General features: G+C 45.1%; 1 protein-coding gene across 1 annotated transcript in view; it reads left to right on the forward strand.

Moving 5' to 3' along the window:
• The window catches only part of SERINC2 (serine incorporator 2), a 30,124-nt gene extending 10,070 nt beyond the window's left edge, over positions 1-20,054 (forward strand). The window contains exons 2-10 of the mRNA XM_033158016.1: positions 571-732; positions 1,444-1,631; positions 5,035-5,114; positions 6,699-6,836; positions 9,065-9,234; positions 10,077-10,167; positions 12,470-12,614; positions 14,714-14,926; positions 19,359-20,054. Coding sequence (XP_033013907.1) covers positions 571-732; positions 1,444-1,631; positions 5,035-5,114; positions 6,699-6,836; positions 9,065-9,234; positions 10,077-10,167; positions 12,470-12,614; positions 14,714-14,926; positions 19,359-19,497 — 1,326 coding nt within the window. The 3' untranslated portion in view covers positions 19,498-20,054. The remainder of the gene's footprint in view (positions 1-570; positions 733-1,443; positions 1,632-5,034; positions 5,115-6,698; positions 6,837-9,064; positions 9,235-10,076; positions 10,168-12,469; positions 12,615-14,713; positions 14,927-19,358) is intronic.
• The last annotated feature ends 6,477 nt before the right edge of the window (positions 20,055-26,531 follow it).

Raw genomic sequence — 26,531 nt, forward strand, 5'->3', positions numbered from 1 at the left:
CATAAAGGGGTGGGGGGTGGGGAGAGAACATTTTGGTCTAGGAACAGTTACAGGCACACAATAAATGTCCCAAAGGAGCAAAAGGACAAAGAAAGGAAAGCTAAAAAGCGACCTGCTTTCCCTCTCAAGTCACAAATGTTTCCATTGTATCCTGAGATCACATCTTGCTCTGAAACCTGAAGCTGACTGGCCAGTACTGTAATCTGAAATTACTGACTAGATATATAACCTCTTTCTCAACAACAGCCATGGTCTATGTGCCTCCTGCCTCAATGTTTCTGGCACCCTCCAGTTTGTTCGTGTGAGTGTGTGTGTGTGTGTGAGAGAGAGAGAGAGAGAGAGAGAGAGAGAACCAGTGTGGGGAAGTCCCAGCTCAGCCATGAACCTTGGGGCAGTCACAGTCTCTCAAGCCCAGCCTACCTCACAGGGTTGTTGTGAGGATAAAAATGGGGAGGAAGAGAACCATGTATGCCGCCTTGAGCTCCTTGGAGGAAAAAGTGGGGTATAAATGTAATAATGAACAAATCTTTGCCCTGTTGCGTATATTCATTGCTGTTCTTTCACTGCCAGGTGTCATGTCTTTGTGGTTCTGCTCCTTGCCTCTTGTGCGGCTGTTGCCCCTCAACAAAGAACTCCACCATCACACGCCTGAGCTTCACCTTGTTCCTGTTCCTGGGAACGTTGGTGTCTATTATCATGATCATCCCCGGAGTAGAAGCAGAACTCTACAAGGTAAGCGACCGTGTTTCATCGGGGTGGCTAACTTGCGGCCCCTCCAGATGTTGTTAAACTACATCTGTCATCATACATTGTTTTATTTGTACGCTGCCTTTCCACAGTTAAAATCAAGGCTTTGGTAGCAGGAGTAAGTCAGGGTCCTGTCTTCCCAGGCCAGGTGGGAAAAGGCCAGCAAAGCAGAGAGCAGGTATTACAGGACTCACAGCCAAGATGGTCTGTTGAAGGCCAGGATATCTGTGCACTCATTCTTTTATAAGAAGCCATTATTATTTGTTTGTTTGTTTGTATACTGTTCTAAATCCAAAGGTCACAGGGCAGTTTACAACAACAAGATATAGAATGAGAACACAAAATACACAACAACAACAACAACAACAACAACAACAACAACAACAACAACAACAACACATCAGACCCAGCCAGGGCTCTAGACATTTTTTGTTGCCCGAGGCAAAGAACAAAAATGTCACTCTCCCTTTCCACACACAGAATTCAACTGAGCTGGCAATGGGAGACAGCAGGGTAGCTTAGGTGGTGCAGAGGGAAGGGTGGGGGGGGGGGAATCCAAACATGTTATTTCCAAATATGCAAGCAGAGAATAAGTGGGGGCAAACAGGCACTCCTGCTCCAAGGCAGCAGTTCTGTTAGCCATGTACCAAGATTAAAACTATTACCGGTATTTATGTGTGCCTTTTCTTTTACCAGATTCCTGGCTTCTGTGATGAAGGCAATACAGTTTTAGGTGTCCACGGCAAAGTCGCCTGCAAGTCCTTCCTGGGTCACAAATCGGTTTACCGCATGTGCTTTGCCACAGCTGCCTTCTTCTTCCTGTTTGCCTTGATAATGATCTGCGTGAGGAGCAGCAAGGACCCGAGAGCCTCAATACAGAATGGGTGAGGAACATATTTGCATCTGTGGTGGGAATGTCCGAAAGCCAAAGCCTTCTGGGATACAGTCTTTCGAGAAATCTGGTCTATCGTAAAGTGTCGTATTTTACCCTCACCACAACCAGCACTCCTTAATCTTCTTATGGAAGGTGATATTCTACAGTTTACAGTAGGGAGCTAGTTGGACACTGTTGGCCAGGCATAGGCAAACTCGGCCCTCCAGATGTTTTGGGACTACAACTCCCATCATCCCTAGCTAACAGGACCAGTGGTCAAGGATGATGGGAACTGTAGTCTCAAAACATCTGGAGGGCCGAGTTTGCCTATGCCTGCTATTGGCTGTTTCATAACTCATGATTGCAAGGTTTTGGAGGGATATGGCTGGAGCTGATTTGAACTACTGGTACAGAAAGGAATGGGATATTGTAGTGCTGGAAAAGTTAATGTTGAAATTAAAAGTACTCGGATGTAATAATATTCTAAATGGAGCAGTGAAATATATGTTGAAAGTCCCCTTTGAGAACTCTAGTCTAAAAGCTGGATACCGATCTATTAAACAAATAAAGGCAGGGCTTTTGTCTTCTGAAGTTGACCTTCGTTTGTTCAAAACCAGCAGGTCAGTTTCACTTGTGTATTGTTTCATTATTATTAATTTTATCATTGGAGGGTCATGGCAGATCAGAATAGTTTGACCCAGCTCCTCTCCATGGGCATTGGGCCATTTTTTAAAAAATTGCCTTTCTTCTATGAAACTCACCATGCAGATTTTATTCATCTGTACTCAGAACTAAGTCCCATTGAGTAGCTCTAGGAAGGATGGTACAGTTGCAAGATTTTGCAGGTGACTTCTTGACCATCTCGTGGAGCAGACCCAGATGTGCTTAAGGTGGATAAAAATCAATGATTTAAAAATAAATAAATTGTATTTTTAAAATTTAAATTGGATTTTTTAAAAATTAAATTGTATTTTTAAAATAAAATGCTTTTGGAGGAAAAATCTTTCTGAATATAGTTTTCTATTTAAGTTGCATTATAATCCAAAGGGTATTCATCAGGAAATAAGGATTTGTTTTAAGTTTTTCATGTATGCTAAAACTCGGTCTAAGTTTAAAAAAAAATTAAAAAAAATGTTTAACCGCATCAGTTAACAAACATGGATACATATGCTACAATGATATTGTTTTAGTTAAATAAATTGTTTAAATTGTTATTAAGGAAATGATTATTTTTCTCCTTCCAATAAAGTACAGCAGAAAAGTTGTCCAAATATAAACAGTTAACTTATTAAACCTCACAATAATTTTATAATTATCTGTCTATGTATTTCTAATAGTATAACCAAATTAGTAATTTTTGATATAAGTGTAAAAACTACTCTGAAAATGTATTATTCGAAAACGAAACCTTCATCTGGTTGTAAATATTAAGATTACACCAGCAAGAATGAGTCTTTCTGTAAAAAAAGATTTAAATCAAGTCTTACTGACTAGTGATTTAAATCGTGATTTAAATCAAATCTACCCTGCCCCCAAACTCTTAAAAACTTTTAGTTACCGTAAGCCTTCACTCCAGCCTGATGGCCTCTGGCTGTTGTTGAATTCCAACTCCCATCATCCCTGACCATTGGCCAATCTGGTTGAGTCAGATGGGAGTTGAAGTCCAGCGTCATTTGCCAGGCACAAGGTTGGGGAAAGCTGTTGTAGTTCCTCCTTCCTGCTTTGCATACATCATAGAGCAGCAGTGCTTCAGATGCAGAGCCTGTAGGCCAAGACTTACGCAACTCTGCATTAGCCAGTGTTAAATGCCTTCATACCTTTCCTGAAATAGGACCAAGTAAGACATAAATAAACCCTGCTTTCAAATCCTCACTCAAAATAAAGCACCCTACCTTTTGACAAGGGTTTCTCTGCCTGCGCCCCACAAAGCTCCAACTTTCCTGGATAATTTTTGAGTTCTAATGTTCTTAGGCCTTCTAAAGCAAGATTGCTGAGGCTGCGGCAGCTGATGTTTAAGTATCTCCCAACTGCAACTTATTGTGAGTGGTGTGACTACTGTCTTCTGGTTGGAAATAGCAACTCTGTTTTCCGATGGGGGGAGTGCAGGAAGCTGCTTTGTCCTGAGTCATACCATTGGGTCATCTGGTTCAGTATTGTCCACCACGCTGACTGGCAGCAGCTCTCCAGGGTTTCAGACAGGGCTTCTCTCCTAACACTACCTGGAGATGTCAGGGTATGAACCTGGGGCCTTCTGCATGCAAGACAGATGTTCTGCCCCTGAGCTACAGTTCTTCTGTTTCTCTTTGAGCCTCATAGTCACCTGCAGCCTCTTAGCTTACTTATTTATTCCTGCAATGTATTCTTTGCTTTTTGTGGCCAAACCCTCACAAAGTGATGTACAGAGAGAAATGAAGAACAGCAGACCCTCAGGTGCAGAGCCTTGAAGCACTGAGCTGATGTAGAAAAATAGATGCTTGAGGGATATCGAACCTGAGTCACCAAATGCCAAGGTTATTTTTTGCATACGGGTCTGATAATGTTTCCTGTGGCAGCGTGCAGGTTAATAGCCAAATTTTTAGGAACAAGATGAAATAACCAAATATTGAGCACTGGTGTGCACTGGTTTGGGACCTTGCATTCTAGGGAAAAAGCTTACTGAAGGAGGAGCAACAGAGTGATAAGAGATGGGTGTTTTCTGTGAAATGTGACCCTGGTTTATTGACTTCATAAAAGAAGGTCAGCTGTCATAATACTCTCTCCAAATATGATTGGGTCATCATAGAAAGCAGGAGTAGCAGAGATCAAGTAAAATGGAAGTGGTAACTAAGATGTACAGAGATTTGGATGGCTCCTCTCAATTCCTGCAGGTTATGCTTTTATTGAATGTGTTCCTGGTTACGTGTGTATGTTTTTAAAAGTATACTTTAAAAGGCAGTTGTGGGGGAAAGAATCAAGCCCATTTTGAATGCCAGAACTGAAGGGGCCAAATAAACATTAAATGGAAGAGCTCCACAACTGCAGGGTCACCACTAAGAAGACCTGTCTCTTGTGCTTGCCAATAGATTTCCGCAGCAAGCAGACATGGAGGACCTGAGACACAGGTCTTGGATTATGGGCAGGGTTGTATGGTTGGTCCTTGAGGTAACCCAGTCCCAAATTTCTAAGGGCTTTAAAGGTGAACCCCACTGCTTGGAATCAAGCTCAGAAGTGACCTGCTGTCTAATGCAAGTGACAGAAAAGTTGTGCTGCACACCCAGAACTTCTGTCTCTCATTAACGTCCTAGCAGCTGCACTTTGCTCCAGACGTTTTCATCCTGGCATAATGTTGGAGCAAAACAAACGCTGCTTAAGAGGACTTTCTAGGACTCCTCTGTTTGTTTTAAAAAGGTCTTTTCTCCTCTTCTCAACTCCAGGTTTTGGTTCTTAAAATTCCTGATACTAATTGGAATAACAGTGGGGGCCTTCTATATTCCTGATGGACCGTTCACATCTGGTAAACAAAACCTTGTGTTTGCATTCCTGACTTGCAAAGGGGCTGTGATGTACAGTAGCTTTTGGGTGTGTGCTGCTCTACATAAGGTGGGGTTGGATACTTTCTGTTCTGTGAAAGCTAAGAAGGGTAGTCAGAGCCATTCTTTGCCCCCGTCCCCTATCCCCCTCATACACCAGTGGGAAGTAGTAGTAGTAGCTGTACCTTGTGGGGCATTGTGGGTAATTAAAATGGTAGGCAGCTCACAAGCTCCGCTGCCTGGTGCAAGTTGCTGAGAGCTGTGAGTTCTGAGTCTTTTGAAGCAGTGTGAATAGAAGGGAAGAGATGCTTTCCTTTCTTGGTTTTTTTTAAAGCACTCTCTCCAATCCTCTTTAGCTCCTGAGCTTTCAGCAGAGAGTCCTGCAATATTATTATTGTTTGCTTCCATGAACCACCTGGGGTAGCGATGCTCTTATTGCTGACAGCGGGTTGTACTCAATATTAGTTCTGCTCAGAGCAGACACATCAAAATCAATGGATGCAACTAACAAGCTCTTTGGTTTTCATGGGCCTACTCTGAATAGGATTAATGGTTGATACTGGGATCCCTTTGCTGGATCCCAAATGACACACAGCTGGTACGTAAGAGTATTCACAGTCTCCATTTCCTTCTGAATAGTGAACAACAGTGGAAGAACTGATTCCTTGCTTCCTCTTCATAACTGATTACACTCTTACAATATCTGCTAGAAGGGCTTGAAGGGTTCTAGGGTGGATCATCCACATCAGTTAAAGTGGCATACAAAGCTGTTGATCAGGAAATTCAGGATTTGAACCTCACTTCTGGCCTTAGGCAAGGTTCTGTCTTGTTCTGTCTGTCTCTCTGTCTGTCTCTCTGTCTGTCTTTCTGTCTGTCTCTCATGAGACTGGGGCCCAGCACAGATGGGTCTCTCAGCTTTTCCTCTATCAGGTGTTGGCAAAGTTTTTGTGGCTTGGGATAGTTCACGGTCCCGCAGATGCTGCGGTGGGCTGGAGATGCATGCACAAACGCTATTTCTGGCTCTCCTTCTGCCGCAGAGGAGGTGTGCGCAGCTTCCCATTGGCTGCAGTGCAGAAGCTTCCTGCAGCCAATGGGAAGCCGGCCAGCATCGCGGAAGGCGGGGTCCCCGAGTGGGTGGCGGGGGTGCATGGACTGGTTAAACAACCCCCATGGGCCGCTTGTTGCCCATGGGCCTTAGGTTGCCGACCCCTGCCCTAATTCTTCACCAAGGCTTTATCCATTATGAAACACCTTTTAATGGTTCTGTAGACCTGCTGTAAGATCACAAGAAGAGCCCTGCTGGATGTGGCCAAGGGCCCATTTCACCCAGCGCCTTGTTCTCACAGTTTTGAGCTATTTTTAAGGAAATTCGCCAAAATCTACACTTCCGACATAGGAATCCTGGCTATGTTCGGGAAATTATGGACGTATGGGAACCCTAATACAATTTTTACATCCCCAAAGGATATCTGTTTAAAACTCCATATTGGCAGCTTGTGGATAATAAGCAATAACCCATATTTCCTTCTTTCTCCCTCCCGCTTTACACTTTTCCTCTCTCAAATAAGTTTGGTTCTACTTTGGTGTAGTCGGCTCTTTCCTCTTCATCCTCATCCAGCTTATCCTCTTGATTGACTTTGCACATTCCTGGAGTCAGATTTGGCTGCACAATGCGGATAATGGCAACTCGAAATCCTGGTATGCAGGTCAGTATGGAACACTTATTTACATGTTTGTAAAATTGATGTGCTCTGTGTGTGGGTTCAGACAAGCGGGTTCCTTGGTGGGCATCGAGGGGGACATCTGAGAAGATTGTGGTGCCCACGAGTACCAACGCTGAAGGCTCCAAGAATAGACTGTTGCTGGGTCCCCCCCCCCTTTGTGTTAAATTTATATGTTGGGTCTCTCCTATTCCATATTTTCCTAATGATGTCATCACACTGCAGTTTGTGTAGACACTGACAGATGGCGCTGTGAACTACAGCATGATAACAGACTGGGTTCTCAGAGCTCCTGGGCCACCACAGCAGTGTTGGAGGGCAAGGAGGGGGGAGCTGGGAGTGGGCAAGCTGAAATTTGGTCTGAGAGGAGGGGTGAATTTGGCAAGGGTTGGTGAATGAAGTATGCAGGGGTCTAGTCCCTAGTATGCTATATTTTTCTATTAGTGCTGTATTTTTCTGCTCTCTTAGCCACTCCAAGAACATAAATATATGTCAAACAATGCAGGATATAAATTGTGTTTATTGGTTCTGATTAGTCATTGTGGATCCCCCTCTTTCAAATAATTTTTTTTAGTTATTTTGAAACCCAAGAATAGCATAGTTATACATGGCAGCCTTCCAGGTATAATCAGACCCATGAAGAACCCCTCCCAAACATGTTGAGTTTAGCGAGATCCTGTCCCGATTTCTATTGTAATTGCCATATTTTCCCCTCCATTTTGTTATCCCTCCCCTCCCCTTTTTAAAATTAAAAAGCAATGCGCAGACTGTCCCACTGTAAACAGATAAGCCCCCACTCCATTCCATTGCGTGGGGCGTGGGGAGAGACTTTGGATCAGGGCAAGGAACCAGCATGGTTTTGTTTTAAAATCTGGTTCCTCTGAGCATCTGGGAAGCATCCCTCTTACTGCAGGGATGGGGAATCTGTTGCCCTCAAGATGTCATTGGGCTGCAGCTCCTACCACCCCTCACCGTTGGCAACCCTGACTGAGGCTGATGGGAGTTGGGAGTCTGGTGCAATCTGGAGGATTGTGCACGACTGCTACACCTGTCCATATGCACACTTACTTGGAAACACCCATTGAATTAATTGGACTTAATTCTGAGTAGACGTGTATTTGATGGTGCCATTAGTATTGACTCAAAGAGAACTTGCAAAAACAGCAGACGCAACAGAGAAAAGTTCTGGGAAACGAAAGGATAGGATGAGCCTCTTACCTGATGGTTCCCCTACACATGATTGGGGTGTGTGAGTGAGAGAGAGAACATGGCTTGCTTCTCCATCCTTCTCACTCCTTCAATACTATTGGAAGACCATTAATTAAAATAATGGAGGTGCAGGTCAATTCTGTGTCCAGGACAGCTGTGTACCAGCTCCATCTGGTACGCAGGCTGAGACCCTACCTGCCCGCAGACTGACTCACCAGAGTGGTACATGCTCTGGTTATCTCCCGCTTGGACTACTGCAATGTGCTCTATGTGGGGCTACTTTTGAAGGTGACCTGGAAACTGCAACTAATCCAGAATGTGGCAGCTAGACTGGTGACTGGAAGTGGCTGCTGAGAGCACATAACACCGGTCCTGAAAGACCTACATTTGCTCCCAGTACGTTTCTGAGCACAATTCAAAGTGTTGGTGCTGGCCTTTAAAGCCCTAAACGGCCTTGGTCCAGTATACCTGAAGGAGCGTCTCTACCCCCATTGTTCAGCCCAGACACTGAGGTATAGGACTGAGGGCCTTCTGCTGGTTCCCTCACTGCGAGGCTAGGAGAACCAGGCAGAGGGCCTTCTCGGTGGGGGCACCAGCCCTGTGGAACACTCTCGCATCAGATGTCAAGGTAATAAACAACTATCTGACTTTTAGAAGACATCTGAAGGCAACCCTGTTTAGGGAAGTTTTTAATGTTTGATGTTTTATTGTGTTTTTTAATATTATGTTGGGAGCCGCCCAGAGTGGTTGGGAAAACCCAGCCAGTGGGTGGGAATCAATCAATCAATCAATCAAACAAACAAACAAACATTTTCAAATGTGGAGGGTGGGATTTGTGGCCTTCCAAATGTGGTTGGACTACAACTTCCCCATTATTCTGGACCACCAGCCATGCTACAGCTGCAGCTGATTGAGGTTCTACTCCAACAGTGAGTGGGAGACCACTTGTCCCCTGGTTTATTGGCGAGCTGTGTATCGACATCTCCCCCACTTTCTTTTCTCAGCTCTCTTCATCTTCACGTTCCTCTTCTACGCTGTCTCCATCGCTGCGGTGGTGCTGCTCTATGTGTATTACACAAAGGCAGATGGTTGTACAGAGAACAAGGCACTCATCAGCCTTAACCTCATCTTCTGTGTGATTGTGTCCGTCGTTTCCATCCTGCCCAAGGTCCAGGTAAGATGCTGCATTGGGAACCCAAGGCTGATTAACTTTGTGGAGCTCTCCCAGGTCCTAGTCTGGCATTCTAACCATGACACCACACTTCCTGACATTAATTCTATTAACTTGGGCCACCTTTGGAGCAAAGCTCACGCTAGGTGGCTTGTGTATCAGAAAGATGCAAAACAATGCAATGAAAAACTAACTAGTTTATAAGACAATCCCAGCACACACACACACACACACACACACACACACGATGTCTGAGGCCTAAATCAGGCATCCCCAAACTTGACCCTCCAGATGTTTTGGGACTACAATTCCCATCATCCCTGACCACTGGTCCTGTTAGCTAGAGATGATGGGAGTTGTAGTCCCAAAACAAACATCTGGAGGGTTACGTTTGGGGATGTCTGGCCTAAGTAGACATGACTTGAGATTTGTCTCTGCATTTGAAACACACACACACACACACACACACACACACAGAGAGAGAGAGAGAGAGAGAATCAACTGGGGTGTGCACATACTGCTAATTAAAAAGATCAGAACAGTCATGGACAGGGAATTTAACCTTTTCTTCCCCTGCTTGAAGTCCTGAGGCTCTGCTCCACCCTGCCCAAAAAGCTAGTATTTAAAATACACACACACACACACACACACACACTTGGGTGCTAGGGGATGAAAGAATTAAATTATGTTTTTCTCTTTATATGCAGTTTTATTTTAAAGACCACAACAGCTCTCCCGTGTGTTAAATGCAAAGAAGCATTTAACATCATGCCTCATTCAGCCCTGATTTTTGCACCAAATATTCTTCGGTACTTTTAACAGGTGCTGTTCCTCTTCCTCTACAGGATGCCCAGCCTCACTCAGGGCTGCTGCAAGCCTCCATCATTACACTGTATACTATGTTCATCACCTGGTCGGCCTTGGCAAACGTCCCAAGTAAGTAGCACTTTGCCAACCATGAACTATTTTATTTACTTTTATTCTTAATACTGTGTATCCTGGTTTTTGTTTATGTTTGCTTTTTTTTATTAAGAAAAAAAACATTGGGAGGAAAAGATCCAAAAGGGTTTACAAGCAAATTAAAAGCACAGTAAAACAGAGTTCACAGAGAAAAATGAAAATGCTGTATAAGAGCCTTCCCCAACCTGCTGCTTGCTGGACTACAATTCCCATCACCACTGGTTATTTTGATCAGGGCTGATGGAAGTTGTAGTCCAATAATGTAAGGAAAGCACCAGATTGGGAAAGCCGCTATAAAAAAAATCAGTTCTAAATTCAGTGGAGGGCTTGGACCTTTAAAAAAAAAAAAAAAAAAGCCCTAAGACTAATTGAACCAGTTAAGGAGCCACCACTGAAAAGGCTCTTTCCTTTTCCGCCTGATCTTTAAGCATGCCTGTGGTTGCGTACACACCTTCGTAAATGTGCACGTGGGTAACACAGATCTGATTTTCCTGTGTGCGCTTCCGTGCATATCTGTGTGCAAGCTTGCACTTGCTTCTTCATGCAGTGCGGCGTTAAACTGTGGACCTCGCTCCCGCAGGAGGTGGTGATAGTCACCAACTGAGATGGCTTTAAAAGAGGATTGGACAAATTCATGCAGGAGGGGGGGCTACAGATGGCTACTAGCCGTGATGGCTATGCTCTGCCCCCACGGTCGGAGGCAGTCATGCTTCTGAATACCAGTTTCTGGAGAGTGCTCTTGTGGTCAGATCCAGCATGCACGTTTCCCATTAGGGCATCTGGCTGCCCACTATGAGAACAGGATGCTGGCTGGCCTGACCCAGCAGGCTCTTCTTATGTGCTGACATGAGTGCAGCGGTACCTTGGTTTACAACCATAATCCGTTCCGGAGGTCTGTTTGTAAACCAAAACAGGTTGTAACCCAAGGCGCGCTTTCGCCAATGGGGCCTCCAATTTTTTAATTTATTTTTTTGTAATCCAAAAAAAGGGGGTTGTAATCCCCCAAAAAGGTTGCAAACTGGGACATGCACTTCTGGGTTTGACGTGTTTGTAATCCAAAACGTATGCAAACCGAGGTACCACTGTACTTTCATTTGAACTGTATCCCAGTGTTTACATTCCACACCAGTGGCTGGTGCTTGAAAGGGGATGTGGGTGGCACTGTGGGTTAAACCACAGAGCCTAGGGTTTGCCGATCAGAAGGTCGGCGGTTCGAATCCCCGCGACGGGGTGAGCTCCTGTTGTTCAGTCCCAGCTCCTGCCAACCTAGCAGTTCAAAAGCACGCAGTGCAAGTAGATAAATAGGTACTGCTCCGGCGGGAAGGTAAACAGTGTTTCTGTGTGCTGCTCTGGTTTGCCAGAAGCGGCTTAGTCATGCTGGCCACATGACCCAGCCGGAAGCTGTACGCTGGCTCCCTCGGCCAGTAAAGCAAGATGAGCGCTGCAACCCCATAGTCATCTGCGACTGGACCTAATGGTCAGGGGTCCCTTTACCTTTACTCCTCAATTAGTATGTCGCTATCCTCCCTGGTCTGAGTTTTCCTAATAAAACCACATTGATTGAGTTAACTGTTGTGGCACTATTCTTGGGGAAGTGTCCACTTAACATGCTTGTTTCCTTACTGTTTACTCCAGTTTCTCCTCATGTGTAGAAATAGGATCACTATGTCTGCAAGTCTGGGACCAATATCCCCCTTTCCCCTCCTGAAAAGGAGGCTTTGGCAAAACCAATGAGACAGACTTCAACCCAGTATCATGAGAAAAAACCCCAGACATGATTCCAAGTTGGATCTCATTCACTGTGTGCATGTTATGGAACTGATGCCAGTTTGTCTCCATGTCATGATGACATTTCTATCGTTTACCCCTCCCTGTTCAAACTTAGCATTTTGTTCCCTCTTTTTCCCAGAGACATGTCTATCTTGGCTTGAAGGACATGCCTTCTTGTATATATCTCAGCCTGTTTTTTTCTATTGACATGTGGGAGAGTTGGGCAATGCCTTGTTTCTACTGCAGCCCACAGAATCTGTCTTTGCAGGTTCTTGGTTTGATGGGAAGTCTTATCTCTGCAGAACTGACAGCAAAGAATACTTCCCCAGAAAGGATATGTGATTTATTTTAAGGGTGTGTGTGTGAGAGGTTCCGAGTGTGCTTTTCCTGTGTGCAGGGTGTGTGGAAGGAAGTCGATCTGCCGTTCAGCAACATCTGCAGGGCCCAAGGTTTCCCACATCTGTTTTAGATGTAAACCACTGAAGCTTTGTCCGTTTTTCATTTGCAGACAAATACTGCAACCCGACCCTTCTGATCCGAATGGAGGGCAATGGCACCAGTTCTCTTCCTGCTGGTGGACAACCAACTCAGTGGTGGGATGCACCGAGCATTGTGGGATTGGTCATCTTCATCCTCTGCACATTCTTCATAAGGTAGGAATCCATATTCATTTAGAAACCGAACTAATCTAACCTATTAGGTGTCTTGAAGGCCACATTCTGCCCCTGGGCCTGAGTTTCTCCAGCTCTGCCATAGGCCCCTGTTATAGAGAATAGAGAGTTAGATGGTTCAAAGGGCTGATTTAATATGGGGCATCTTAATACATGAGCAATGGAGACTTATGATGCTGTTGGAGCTTTCGCTTTGTTTTCAAATACAGTGGTACCTTGGTTCTCAAACTTAATCCGTTCTGGAAGTCCATTCCAAAACTGAAGCATTCCAAAACCAAGGCATGCTTTCCCATAGAAAGTAATGCAAAACAGATTAATTGTTCCAGACTTTTAAAAACAACCCCTAAAACAGCAATTTAACATGAATTTTACTATCTAACGAGGCCATTGATCCACAAAATGAAAGCAATAATCAATGTAATATACTATAAAACAAATGAGACAGTATTGTAGATGATAAAAATTAAAATTAATTTATCTTCTTACCTGCACTGATGATAGTCATTGTTTGGATGGGGGACTTTTATCCATTTCCGTAGTCACACAATCACTCAGTCAGTCAATCAGTAGCTGAACTGGGTTCCACACAGTCACAAAAACAAATTAACCGGAAAAGCCTCAAAAACAAAAACACAAAATAAATAGAAGGCGCCGAACTTAATCCATTCCGGAAGTCAGTTTTACTTCCGAAATGTTCGAAAACCAAGGCGCAGCTTCTGATTGGTGAAGGTGCCCCTGAAATAATAGCCGACAGCCGCATTGAACATCCAGCTCCGAAAAACGTCTGAAAACCGGAACACTTACTTCTGGGTTTTCGGCGTTTGGGAACCAAGGTGTTTGAGAACTGTAGAGCATAAATAGAGAAAAAGAGTGAGAATTTCTGCCAAGCACTTTATTTGCTACCCCACAGTAGACAGCTAGATAGAGGCACCTGTAATGTCTGTGTCTGAGCCATTCCTTGACCAAGATCAGGATTCTGAGCTGCTGTGGTTTAAACATAGACTACTCCACCCCAGGGCTTACAAAGAATTGTGGAAGGAAGACCACTCTATATAGCTGTGAGCGAGGAAAGTACCCTAGAACGAGCTTCTGTGTCTGACAAGCATAGCCTCAGCTCACATCCTTATTTCTAAGAGTCCCAGGCTTCTGAACCCTTCAGACCTTGCACATTAGCCTGTCTGAGCCTGTTCCACTTTATGTATATTCTGCCTGAAGGATAGCACCCAGAACTGGTCGCTTGCTGATTCCGTGCGTGACAGACCCAAAGTGCATTGAGCTTATGTTAGCTTCCAGTCTCCCCCTGCTGGCAATGAGTAGTAAATCCCTTCCACTATTAACTGAAGAAAAGCTGTGCACACAGCTGCCTATAAACATTCTTTATATATGCAGGGGCGTAGGAAGGCTCCTCTGTAACTGGGGCGGCGACCGGAGGCACCCCTGGGGGCGGGGCATCGTGGCGTCACATTGTGACGTCACGACGCAACATCACTGCGGCTCCAGCCCCGGCAGCGGGAAAAAAGCCTTTAAAAGAAGCAAAGCAAAGGCAAGCAGCCTGCTTGCCTTGGCTTTTCTTTTTTTAAAAGGGCTTTTCTCCCCGCTGCTGGGCAGAGCCGCCCACAAGCACAAGGGGGGGCGGCGGGCCAGCGAGGATGGGGTGTCACCCTTGTGACAAGCATGACACCCCTCCTCCTCGCTGGCCGTCCCGGCAGCTCTGCCCCGGCAGCGGGGAGAAAAAAAAGGAAAGCAGGCGCCAGCAGCTGGCTAAGCCAGCAAGCGCGGCGCCACCGATTGCAGGGGGCAGTGCCCCCCACCCAAACTGTCACCCCCACCCCAGGGCACTGCCCAGGGTGGCACACCCCCCCGCCCCCCCTCGCTACACCCCTGTATATATGTGTATATATATGAAGTGCCTGACCCAAAGATATCCCACAATCTGGAGGGTGGTGGGCATCCATATTCAGGCACATAGTGGTGTGTGCATATACACTCAAAGCAGCACCTTTACGTCACAGGGCAAGTTGAAAACATAGCGAGGGATGAATGGGCATGCAACCACGTTCTTCTCCTTGCTTTGCCTACAGCATCCGCTCCTCGGACCACGTCGAAGTGAACAGGATGATGCTGACGGAGGAGAGCCCAGCTATGATCGAAGGGGGCAATGCTGGCTTTGAAGGCGAGGGGCGCCGGGCTTACGACAACGAAGAGGATGGAGTGACGTACAACTACACTTTTTTCCACATCTGCCTCTTCCTGGCCTCCCTCTACATCATGATGACGCTCACAAACTGGTACAGGTGAGTGCAACCGTCGCTCCTGTGCAGGAGGATGGAACAGAATTGTTCTCTGTTTGCTCCCAAGGGCAGGAGCAGAGCCTGGTGGGTGGAAATCTGCAGGAAAGCAGGACTTTGGGGAAACGTTGAAAGAAAATAGTATGGCACGTTGTTTAGTGTGGCACTTTGGAACTCCCTGCCTATTGATATCAGGCTGATGCCTTCACTGTACTCTTTTCAGCACCTGCTAAAAGCGTTATGTTTAGATAAGCCTACCTGGGTGCTTAGAAAGTTGACGTGAGTTTTAATTTGTTTTTGTTTTTTTGTTTTTTGAACGTCTTAGAATGATTATAGTTGTCAGTTCTTCTCACTTATAATTTTATTGTTTTATCTTTTTGGTAAACCACTTTGAGGTTGTTGTTTTTTTTTTTCAATTGAGCAGTTTATAAATTTGATAAAAATACAATAAATAATAAAATAGCAGGGCTGTGCATGTTTTTTTTGTCCACCCCTAATCCAGGGCCAATATAGCACTTCAGATCTGTTCTAATTTGGGGGTTGACCAAACCTTGATTTGAGCACCAAATTGATGTTGAACCAACCCTATGTTTTTATTAGGGTTTTAAACCGGGGTAGCCTGTGGCAACCCAGAGCTATCTCCACCTGATCTGGCTGAAACTGATTCATTTCAGTATCTGGGTTTCTGCTGGATTGGTTGCACAGCCCCAGAAAATGAGAAACAGAGAGCAGACTGTTTGGAGAGGTGGTGGGCTCTCCTTTACTGGAGGTCCTTAAGCAGAGTCTGGATGGCCATCATGTCAGGGACGCCACAGTTGCAAGATCTGCATTGTAGATCTTACATTGAGGAAGAGATGGACTAGCATGCTTCCAGTGGCCCTTCCATGTTAATTCTCTGGCCTGGTTCCTTCCCGGTTGAGATTACTCAGATGCACTGGATGTGAGGCTGCATTTTGAAGACCCTTTGGAAATGCAGAATGTGGCTGGCTGGGTTTTGCCAGCCTGTGCACATTTTGCTGGCATTGTTTTTATTTTATTATTTCATTTCATGTATTTACATCCTACCTTTCTCCCAAGTTGGGATTCAAGGCAAGCTTGCAACATTTTAAAAATATGATTATAAAATACAAAGGAGGGAAAGCAGGCTAGTTTTCAGAATAGTTAAATTGCAATGAAACACATTAAAATACCAATTGCCTCCATAACAGCTTGGTGGTCAACATCATTTTCACCCAGTTTCCAAAGGCCTATGTAATTAAGAAGCAAAATTTCAGCAGGGCATCCCTAAAGTAAAAGAGAGAGAGAGAGAGAGAGAGAGAGAGAGAGAGATGAACACACACACACACACACAAAACATATAGAGTGGGGTGGCCAACTCCCGAGAGACTGTGATCTACTTTCAGAATTAAAATCTGACAATGGGGGTTCAGGTCAAAGTTGTTGAGCTTTTTTTAGGGAGAAGGAAAGCCCTATTTTTATACAAATACTTTCTTAGCAGGGAAGTACCTGGGTTTTTTTTTTGGGGGGGGGGGGGTTAAAGGCAAGGATCAAAGGGAAAAAGTCACTCACAATTATATCGCTCGCTTTGAAAACAGCCGCAGAGAGAAAGCTCTTCCACTGATCAGACAACAATGGAGGGTGGGACGAGAGGGCGGGACAGGAGACAGTTTCAGCGATGCTGAGGAAAGGGAGCCAGAGATCGACCCACGACCTACCAAAACCTCACGGGGATCTACCAGTAGATCATGATCGACCTGTTGCACATCCCTGATATAGAGAACTAACAGGGCCCAGCTAGAATTTCATAGGCCCATGGGGCATATAGAAATTGGTCTCCTCTTCTTCTGAGAGTTCTAGTGTCCTACTTTGCCCACTACTGTTGCCTAGGTAACGAGGATGGAGCATCGGTTCTCCAAGATCAAGCACTTTTTTCCGGGAGAGAGTGACCTCCACGAAGTCTAGAGGAGCAGATGGGAAGAGTTGCCTATGCATGTGTTCCTGGGAGAGGCCGTTGCGAAACAGCTCCCCCTCCCCTCGCTGCAGAATCCCTGCTTGGAGTTTTCAAACTCTGCCTTGCTTGGCTATACACCCGTACCTGGCGCCCCTCCCGCCCCCAGCTGTGAGCACCTGGCTATTTATAACGCATGACTCACTGCCATCGCACCAGGCGTAGCCTGTACTCCTGCCAGTGTGTTCTGCAGTGCGTTCGCTCTGAACGTTTCGTTGTCTCGGTGAGATCGGTGGCACGGTGGAAGCCGGTCTGTGACGGCAGACGTCTCTCCCGAAATCCCCCTCCTTCCACCCTCTCCAATGCTCAGTTTCTGAATGAAAACTGACTCGAGAGGGTTTTTTTCCCCCGGGATCATTTTCAAGGAGAGGCATAGGAGGCAATTGCAACCAAGAGGCTGCAAGCAAAGCACGAAGACACAGCTTGCCACAAGTGCTTCATGGGGGAAAGAAGAGGCTCCTGGCTCTCCTCTAATGGATAAAAGGCAGAAGAAAGTACTTCTTCACACACTTAAACTGTGGAACTCCTGCAGGAGGCAGTGTTGGCCAGCAACCCAGATGGCTTTAGAAGAGGGTTGGGCAGATTCATGGATTTATGGAGGAATCATAGAATCATAGAATCATAGAGTTGGAAGAGACCACAAGGGCCATCCAGTCCAACCCCCTGCCAAGCAGGAAACACCATCAAAGCATTCCTGACAGATGGCTGTCAAGCCTCTGCTTAAAGACCTCCAAAGAAGGAGACTCCACCACACTCCTTGGCAGCAAATTCCACTGCTGAACAGCTCTCACTGTCAGGAAGTTCTTCCTAATGTTTAGGTGGAATCTTCTTTCTTGTAGTTTGAATCCATTGCCCCGTGTCCGCTTCTCTGGAGCAGCAGAAAACAACCTTTCACCCTCCTCTATATGACATCCTTTTATATATTTGAACATGGCTATCATATCACCCCTTAACCTTCTCTTCTCCAGGCTAAACATACCCAGCTCCCTAAGCCGTTCCTCATAAGGCATTGTTTCCAGGCCTTTGACCATTTTGGTTGCCTTCTTCTGGGAGAAAGCTATCAATGGCTATTATGCTTTGTATCCATGTTTGGAGGCAGTCATATTTCTGAGTTCCTGTTTCTGGGAACCACAGGAGGGGAATGTTGCTCTGGTCCCACTTGCAGGTTTCCTATGGGCAGCCACTGTGGGAACAGGATGCCGGACTAGATGGGCCATTGGCCCGATCCAGCAGGCTGTTCTTCAGCATTTACATTAATTCTAAAGGCCGAAACTAAATTGTCGTCTTAAAGGCTTAGTATGCAATGCTACCGGAGGCAGAGGAGGCAAAAGTTGTCTGGAAGATAAAGAACATTTTGGTTTTTATTTGTTGTTGTTGTTCAGTCGTTCAGTCGTGTCCGACTCTTCGTGACCCCATGGACCAGAGCACGCCAGGCACGCCTATCCTTCACTGCCTCTCGCAGTTTGGCCAAACTCATGTTAGTAGCTTCGAGAACACTGTCCAACCATCTCATCCTCTGTCGTCCCCTTCTCCTTGTGCCCTCCATCTTTCCCAACATCAGGGTCTTTTCTAGGTTTCTTCTTAAATAGGTCAACGGTGGAGTTCGGCGTAGGAGTTGTCTGGTGGATCTGGGCTTTCTGCAAAGCTGCTGTTGTGTTCTTTGCATTTGGGGGACTTGTAAACAGTATTGCATAAGCTCCCTATCTAGATAGCAGCTGCAGTCCAGCTGTGCACAGATGCTGTCTTAAAATATATATGTTCAACCGTGCACAGGAAGAATGCAAGAATAATCTGAGCTATCCACGATGTGCTTTGTTCAGGAGGAGGGGGGGCAGGATGTACAGCCTGCTAAAGGCCACATCGCTCACTGTCCCAAGTGTGTAGAAGTCAGGGGTTGCCAGTGTTTTGGAGCCTGTGCTCACGTTTGCCAACTGGAGAAAGCGTCATGGCCATTGCTGATGCCTGTGCACACAAACCTCCTTCCCCGCCAGCAAAAGTGTTTGCTTTTCTTCAAGCTGGTGTGCGAGAGACCGAGAAACAGAGATCTTTTGGGAACGTGCAACCGGGGAGCTGAGGGTTGTGTCCAAGGAACTGCCGACACGTTGCTCTTCCGAGCACTTTCAGTTGCAATGTGCGCCTGAACACTTGGAAGCGGAAACTCTGTAGATACCTCTTGGAGAGCCAGTGAGAAGACCCAGGGTTCCAATCCCCACTCTGCTGTAAAACCCACTGCATGACAATGGGTCACTCATTCTCTTTGACTAGCCTACCTCACAGGGTTGTTGTGAGGACCCAGTGGAACCCATGATGTATATCTGCACTTGAGATGGGACATTGTTGGCAAGTGATGGCAAGGCTGATGTGGGGTGCAACATTTTTGAATCTTATCGTAATCCAGAGACTTGATTTGTGTCTGTGTTCTTTCCTCAGACCTGAAGCAAACAACCAGGTGCTGACCAGCCCTTGGACTGCAGTCTGGGTGAAGATTTCTTCCAGCTGGGCTGGGCTTCTCCTGTACATCTGGACTTTGGTAGCCCCCATTGTGCTTCCGGATCGCGACTTCAGCTGAAAGCTGTCTGTAGTGCCACACAATTTGTTCTATGCAAAGAAGAAGTGTATCTTGCTATGACGAAGGGGTTAACCAAGGAGACTCTTCGTTCCTTTACTTGAAGTGTGAGCTCTGGTCCGAATGGGCACTGAAACTGTCCATGTAATCCCTTTTTGCTCTTTCAGCATCTAGGCAGATCTGCCACACTTGTGCCTTCGCCTGTTTATTTTTCTCAAAGAATATGTTAAACAAAGGAAATGGGTCCACTTGTGTGTGATACTTGACACATATGTCATTATGGTTTTCATTGCTGGGGGGACAGTACAGATTAGATTGCTGCTGCTCATGATGACCTCTAAGCATGTTGCAAAAGGCCCTAAAGGGTGGCCAACCAGTTATTTTTCTGAAGAATGCTCAGCATGAAAATAACTTTGAATGTCTCTGTTTAAAGGAACCCTTTTGCCAATTTGCCTTATCACAAGAATACCTCTGTGTTTTGGATAAATTTGTTTATTTTGATATGCAACTCTGTGTAACTTGGGAGTTTTAAATAAACGAACAGACCTGAGCATAAAATATACCAGCGCTGGAATTCTGCCAATGATACTTGATGCTACCTGTTCCCACGGAAGAGGTAGGATTTGTTGTTGTTGTTTAGTCGTTTAGTCGTGTCCAACACTTTGTGACCCAGAGCATGCCAGGCACTCCTATCTTCCACTGCCTCCTGCAGTTTGGTCAAAATCATGTTAGTAGCTTCGAGAACACAGTCCAACCATCTCGTCCTGTCGTCCCCTTCTCCTTGTGCCCTCAATCTTTCCCAACATCAGGGTCTTTTCCAGGGAGTCTTCTCAAAAAGTAAAGCTGGCATTTCATCGATGTAGATTGAATTGTTAGGGTTTGGCTCTTGCACACAATGGCTGCGGTTGGGATTGCAGGAGAGGTTCTGTTGAGTATTCCATGTGTGAGACATTTTGCAAAATGGTGGGCATCAGTAGTCCAAACTTGGTAGCAAGAGGTTGAAGGAACATTTGTTTGCTCTTGGATAGAAGGCTTGCAAGGATGGAAGAATCCACATTTCATTTCGGTCATCTTTAAATTGACTCCAGATCACAGCAAAACAACAACAACAACAACAACAACCCTATACAGGATTTTGAAAGACCCATGAGCACATCTTCTTCCCTCCCTGCATTGTTATTGACTTCTCATTCATCACTTTATACAAAAATGATCTCTGAAAGCATCACCATCATTATTAATGTTGGTGTCATCTATTGCAACTCAACCGCATAAAATACAAAATGGCTAAAAAATAAATCTGTTAACAGCAGATAACAAAGAGGAGAGAATTCAATAAACTTCTTAAAAGTGCTTATACAACAATATTAAAAGCTCCCAATAGCTTTTGATAGGCTTATCCTCTACCACAAACTTGTCCAATTCCTCTATTAAAGGCATCTAAGTGTGTGACCTTGTGGCAAAGGCAGCCCATCAATTATGTCTTTGTGTGGTGAAGGACACCAGAAGCTCATAGTAACGGGGCTGGAGGAGGCCTTGTAGCCTGCTGAGACCATCCCTTGCCTTGATGCAGGAAGTCCATGGCTGTCCAGTCTTTGCTTAAAGACCAGGAGATGCTCTAGCTCCCATTAGAGCACATGTGGGCAGCATCTGAGTCTCATTTGGCCTTGGAGACCTTCAGCACAGCCTGTGCAGGTCCCAAGCCACAAGAGTTTGCTTCTCAGTTCATGCTCCTACAAGCCAATACACTACCCAAGGACTGGGAACTTGATGCCTGGGGCCTGAATGTGGACATCTGAATCTCTCTCTCTGACCCTTGGAACTCTGCCTAGGCCACACACCTCACTTTCTTATCCCAGGTGTTTTTGCCTGGTTGGAATTTGTCCTTGAACACTGATAATACTTTTTGCTTGTGGTCCCATTCAGCAGTAGCATGTGGCTCTCAGAAAGGGTGCCCAGAAAGCAATGCGACCCTCTGGGTGAAAAATGTTCCCCACCGATTGGTTTGTTGAACTGACCCAGTTACTGACCATTGCTTGAGAAGCTGGCTTTGTTTCTGCAAAGCAGGTTGAAGATTAGAATTTGGCTGTAACACTAAACTGTGGTTAATCTAAAATATAAGTGGAAGCTTCTGATCATGCCAGGGCTGTGTCACAACTTGTCCTCTTCATGATAAACCGTGGTTTAGTGCTGTGTGCACAAATTTGGCCTGATACCTTTTGCTATAACAACGGGCATTTGATGTATCATGGTTTTAGGGTTACATTGGGTTTCCCTGATTTCAGACTCCACCTCCTTGTAAGTGCCCATAACCCAGTGTTTTTCAACCACTGTTCCGCGGCACACTAGTGTGCCGCGAGATGTTGCCTGGTGTGCCATGGGAAAAATTGAAAAATTACTTTAGATATAGTCAATATAGGCACAGAGTTAAATTTTTTAACATTTTCTAATGGTGGTGTGCCTCGTGATTTTTTTCATGAAACAAGTGTGCCTTTGCCCAAAAAAGGTTGAAAAACACTGCCATAACCAATGCCCAAAAATGGATTTGGATTTTTCAAAGGCCCTAGATATTAGAAGGCAGATTTAAGCTACAGCTGTGCAAGAAAGGCTGCTATCACTCTCATGAACACTAGAGGGTAGCACCAGCCTAGGGCAAGGAATCATGGTATGTTTTGCTTAAAGTGTGCTAAAAACACAGGGCAACTGAGGTCCTTTTTGCGTAGCAGTCAAAGTAGCTTTCTATACTGGGGAAGGAGCCAATTTTGCAAGATATTATCTTGCTGTATCATTCAGAACAGTCTCAGCCCTCCTGATTTCTCTGAAGGTTCAAAAGGAGGGCATGAGGTGATTGACCACTCTAGATGTTCAATCCCCATGTACACAAAAGCATCTGAACGGCAAATAGATGTTGCTAGACCTGCCCATTATAAGTATCTCTTTCTGTAGACCTTGTGTTTGGCTCTACGACTCTGTCCTTTCTGCTAGCGTGGCCAGGTGTGGCTTGCAATCTGCTTAGTTGGCGGCAGCCCACTGCTCTATGTGTTATCCCAGCCTGGCTGCAAGCACAGGATGCGATTGATTGATCTCTTGGGCCACCCGTTCAGTTCTAGATTCAGTGGTACCTCTCTAAAGCACCATTGCCACTCAGATGCAGGCAACTTCCTGCTTGAAGCTGATTCCTCTGCTGTGCTCTCATCACATGATGTGGTGAGCATGACCTGTCCTGTCCGTCTCTCCTAGGCGGCGATGCCGCTTAAGAGAATTAAAAGGCTTCCAGTGCAATTGTTTATCGAGCAGCATGTATCGATGTGCCCCTTCTGACGTGGTTGCTGGACAAAGTAAGAAGCCGATTAATGCCTTTCCAATAATCTCTAGGAGGCAGACTCAGTGACATCATTGGTATTGGCCACTAATAGGATTTTAAAGCAGTGCACATTCTTTTTAAAATATTAATATTTTTAATAATAATATTTATTTATTTATTTATTTATTTATTTAAACAATTTCATTGGAAGAAGAGATCCATAGAGGGCAGGCCCACAGCTCAGTAGTAGAGCACCTCCTTCGCATGCAAAGGGCACTGGGTTCGATTCTTGGCATCTCCAGGTAAGGCTGGGAGCATCTCCTACCCCAAACCCTGGAGAACCGTGAAATGTTTAAAACAACAACACTGCACATTTCCATGTATATAGCGGTTTTGAAAAACACAATGAAAACATGAGAGGATGAGAAGATTCTGGCCTGACTGCACCGGCTGCCAATTAGCTCCCAGGACCAATTCAAAGGGCTGGTTTTGACCTATAAAGCCTTAAATGGCTCAGGATGGCAGTACCTCAAGGACCGTCTCTCCCCATATAAACAGACCCAGACTCTTGTGTTCCTCATCTGAAGCCCTTCTTCGTGTGCCTCTTCCACATGATGGTGGCAAGACGAGAATCGGCCTTTTCTGCAGTGGCTCCCCATTTGTGGAATGCTCTCCCCCTGGAGACTCACCTGGCGCCTTCCTTATAAATCTTTAGCCACCAGGCAAAAACGTTCCTTTTCAACCAGGCCTTTGGCCGATTAATATTCTACAGCTGTTTAAATGTGTTTGTGGGAGGAGGAGGGGCTGTTGCTTTGTTGCCTTTTGTTTTAGTTATCTGTTTGTGGATTTATCTCAGGGTTTTATCTTGCGAACTATCCAGAGTTTTCTTGCTGAAGGGAGGTTTATAAATCTAACAAACAAACAAAAACAAATAAGAGCCTGCTGGATCAGGCCAATGGCCCATCTAATCCAGCACCCTGATTTCACAGTGGCCAACCAGATAGATGCCTGTGGGAGGCAAGCAGGACCCAACCGCAAGAGCATTCTCTCATATGATTTGGAATTATTTACAATGAACCCACATAAGGCACCTGTTTCATTCTACTTAATGACAGGGCCAGTGTGTGTGTGTGTGTGTGTGTGTGTGTGTGTGTGTGTGTGTGTAATTTGTGTGTGTTCATGCTGTTTGTTAGTGTGAGGTTGGGCATCGTTTCGTAATGTTGTTACGGCTTATGGCAGAAACGAATAAACTCATACGATTATCCCTGCTCCAAGTGACTCTCCTGAAAGGATTCAGTTGGGACCTGGAGCAATGCTTACGAGACTACAGCCTGTTTTGCTGGGCGCATCAAATTTCTTAATTAATTAAGCCAGAATTATGTTCCTAATCCAATTGGTGGCATAAGTGAAGAACAATCTATTACGTGTGGTCCCCCCCTTCTTTTGCCTACTCAGAGACCCAGGCAGGCAGTTCTTTATTAGCTTACTGATGTCAGCAAAAATTGGTTTTGAAAGGATGGGCAGTAATGAGCATCTTTCTTTGACAAATGCAGATAGACACTAAATAGATGATGGCATACAATGAATAGATAGGGGTCTGCTCCAGCCACTGCATGCAACCTTGAACAACTTTCTGATGACTCCAGTGGGCTTAATGGTTTTCTAAGTGTTTTCTGCTTTCAAGAACCCCTTGTCTTGGAAATAAGAGTAATTGAAATGTTGTCCATGCTTGTTTGGCATGAGCAAAGTATACAGAGCAAGGCAGGTCAAATGGAGGACATCAGTGGCGACTTTTTGAGTTGGTTTGGCTGTCGTTTTTTAAACTCCTGTGTTCCCTACACTAGGAGTTGTGCATCAATTGTTTGGGGAGAGAGAGAGAGAGAGAGAGAGAGAGAGAGAGAGAGAGAGAATTAAAACATGTGCAGAGAGCCTTGGTCTCAAGTGAGAAAGTTCAATGCATTAGGGGATAGAAGGAGCTGATTCCATGCAAATAAATTATGGTCACAATGAGTCAGATCATGGGACTGTTGCTCCCTTTAATAGCAAACTCTGCTGGTAAGTGGCCACAATGGGCTGAGGAGAAGCAAGAGGAGATGTACTGGTATGTTTGGGAGGAACACGAGGTTACAATAAGTACAAAGGGACTTTGAGGAGGAAAAAGAACATCTCCTGAACAGCGCAGTGAGCACTGAGCATGCTCAGTGGCTACGAATACTGAGTGTCTGTTGCGAGGAGGAAATGGAAAAGCAGAGCAAGAAGGAATGGAATGGAGTTTCCTAGAAGAGAACACGGCTGGTTGGAACGATAGACAGGAGCATTGCACATCTCAACATTTTGTTGCAGATGCTACTTCTTTAGATGAAGACTCTGTTTGGCAGCAGTCGATTCTCCTAAGTCTTGGGCAGAGTCTCTTTCTCACCCACCCTCTTCAACTTGAGATCCTTCAGCTGGAGAACCTGTGGGTCAAAACTGGGATCTTCTGCAAGCAAAGCAAGTACCATACTTCCCTCCAGAAACCCCATATTCCTCTGAAGGCTGGGGCAGTCCAGCCACGAGGCAATGTGAGGCAACTACCGAAGGTGACAAGATCCAAGGGGCAACAGATCTCAATGTAGTTCTTTATTGCCCCCCTTGTTCCTGATATACATCTTTACTCACAACCTTTTCTGGTGGGAAGGGGATGCCATTTGGGGTTTGCCTTTGGTGTCAAAATGTCTTGGGTCTGCCCTGTCTGGAGGAGAAGCGGAATAGCTGGCCAAATCATATCAGGGACATTCTGAGCCAAAGTGACAGTATTCTGCTGCTTGCTGTTCCAGAGAATCACAATATCTGCCTGTAAATGGTAAAGACATTATTGAAGACCGTTATCTAATGCAGTGTTTTTCAACCACTGTTCCGCGGCACACTAGTGTGCCGCGAGATGTTGCCTGGTGTGCCGTGGGAAAAATTGAAAAATTACTTTATATATAGTCAATATAGGCACAGAGTTATTTTTTTTAACATTTTCTAATGGTGGTGTGCCTCGTGATTTTTTTCATGAAACAAGTGTGCCTTTGCCCAAAAAAGGTTGAAAAACACTGATCTAATGCACTGTATCCTCCCATTTTTCCTAGGAAGTATCTTTTGTTGGCAATATATTGGAAATGAAACAGAAGAAGAATTCTGGAGCAGTCAACAAGTTCTGTATTTATGCGTGTAAGCCAGTTAACAGCCACATTGAAAACAAAGTTAATCACTTTCAAAGTGTGCTGGCAGTGCACCCATGGATTTTTATTTTTATTTAGACCACATGATGCTGTTAGGATGATCGAATGAGCTTGACATATTGCATAATGCAGGGCACAGATCTTTATTTTCTTGTTGCAGTTGTTGTATGGAGCAGTCTGGTCCTATGCAAGTTGTTTACTAAGAAGTAAGTCACACAGAGTTTAATGTTGCACCCAAGTAAGTCTGAAAAGGTTTGCAGCACAAAAGCAAATGCTTTTTTTATTTTTTAGATTAGCTGTGTTTATACATACTGAGATGAAATGGGGTTGGTTTGAGTGATCTTTCGGGGATTCCCCTCCCATGAAGCTAGTGATAAAAAGTGTTTTTAAAGAGGTTGAACTGGTTAGATGAGCTTAACTGGGCAGATTCTTTGAAGGAAGGGTATTTACTGAACTAAAAAGATGGTCAAGTACAGGTGATTTGGTATCTTAGGAAACTGTCCAGAGATTGATTGTGTGTGTTTGTG

Source organism: Lacerta agilis, chromosome 8 (genome assembly GCF_009819535.1).
Source record: "Lacerta agilis isolate rLacAgi1 chromosome 8, rLacAgi1.pri, whole genome shotgun sequence".
In the NCBI taxonomy this organism is placed as follows: Eukaryota; Metazoa; Chordata; class Lepidosauria; order Squamata; family Lacertidae; genus Lacerta; species Lacerta agilis.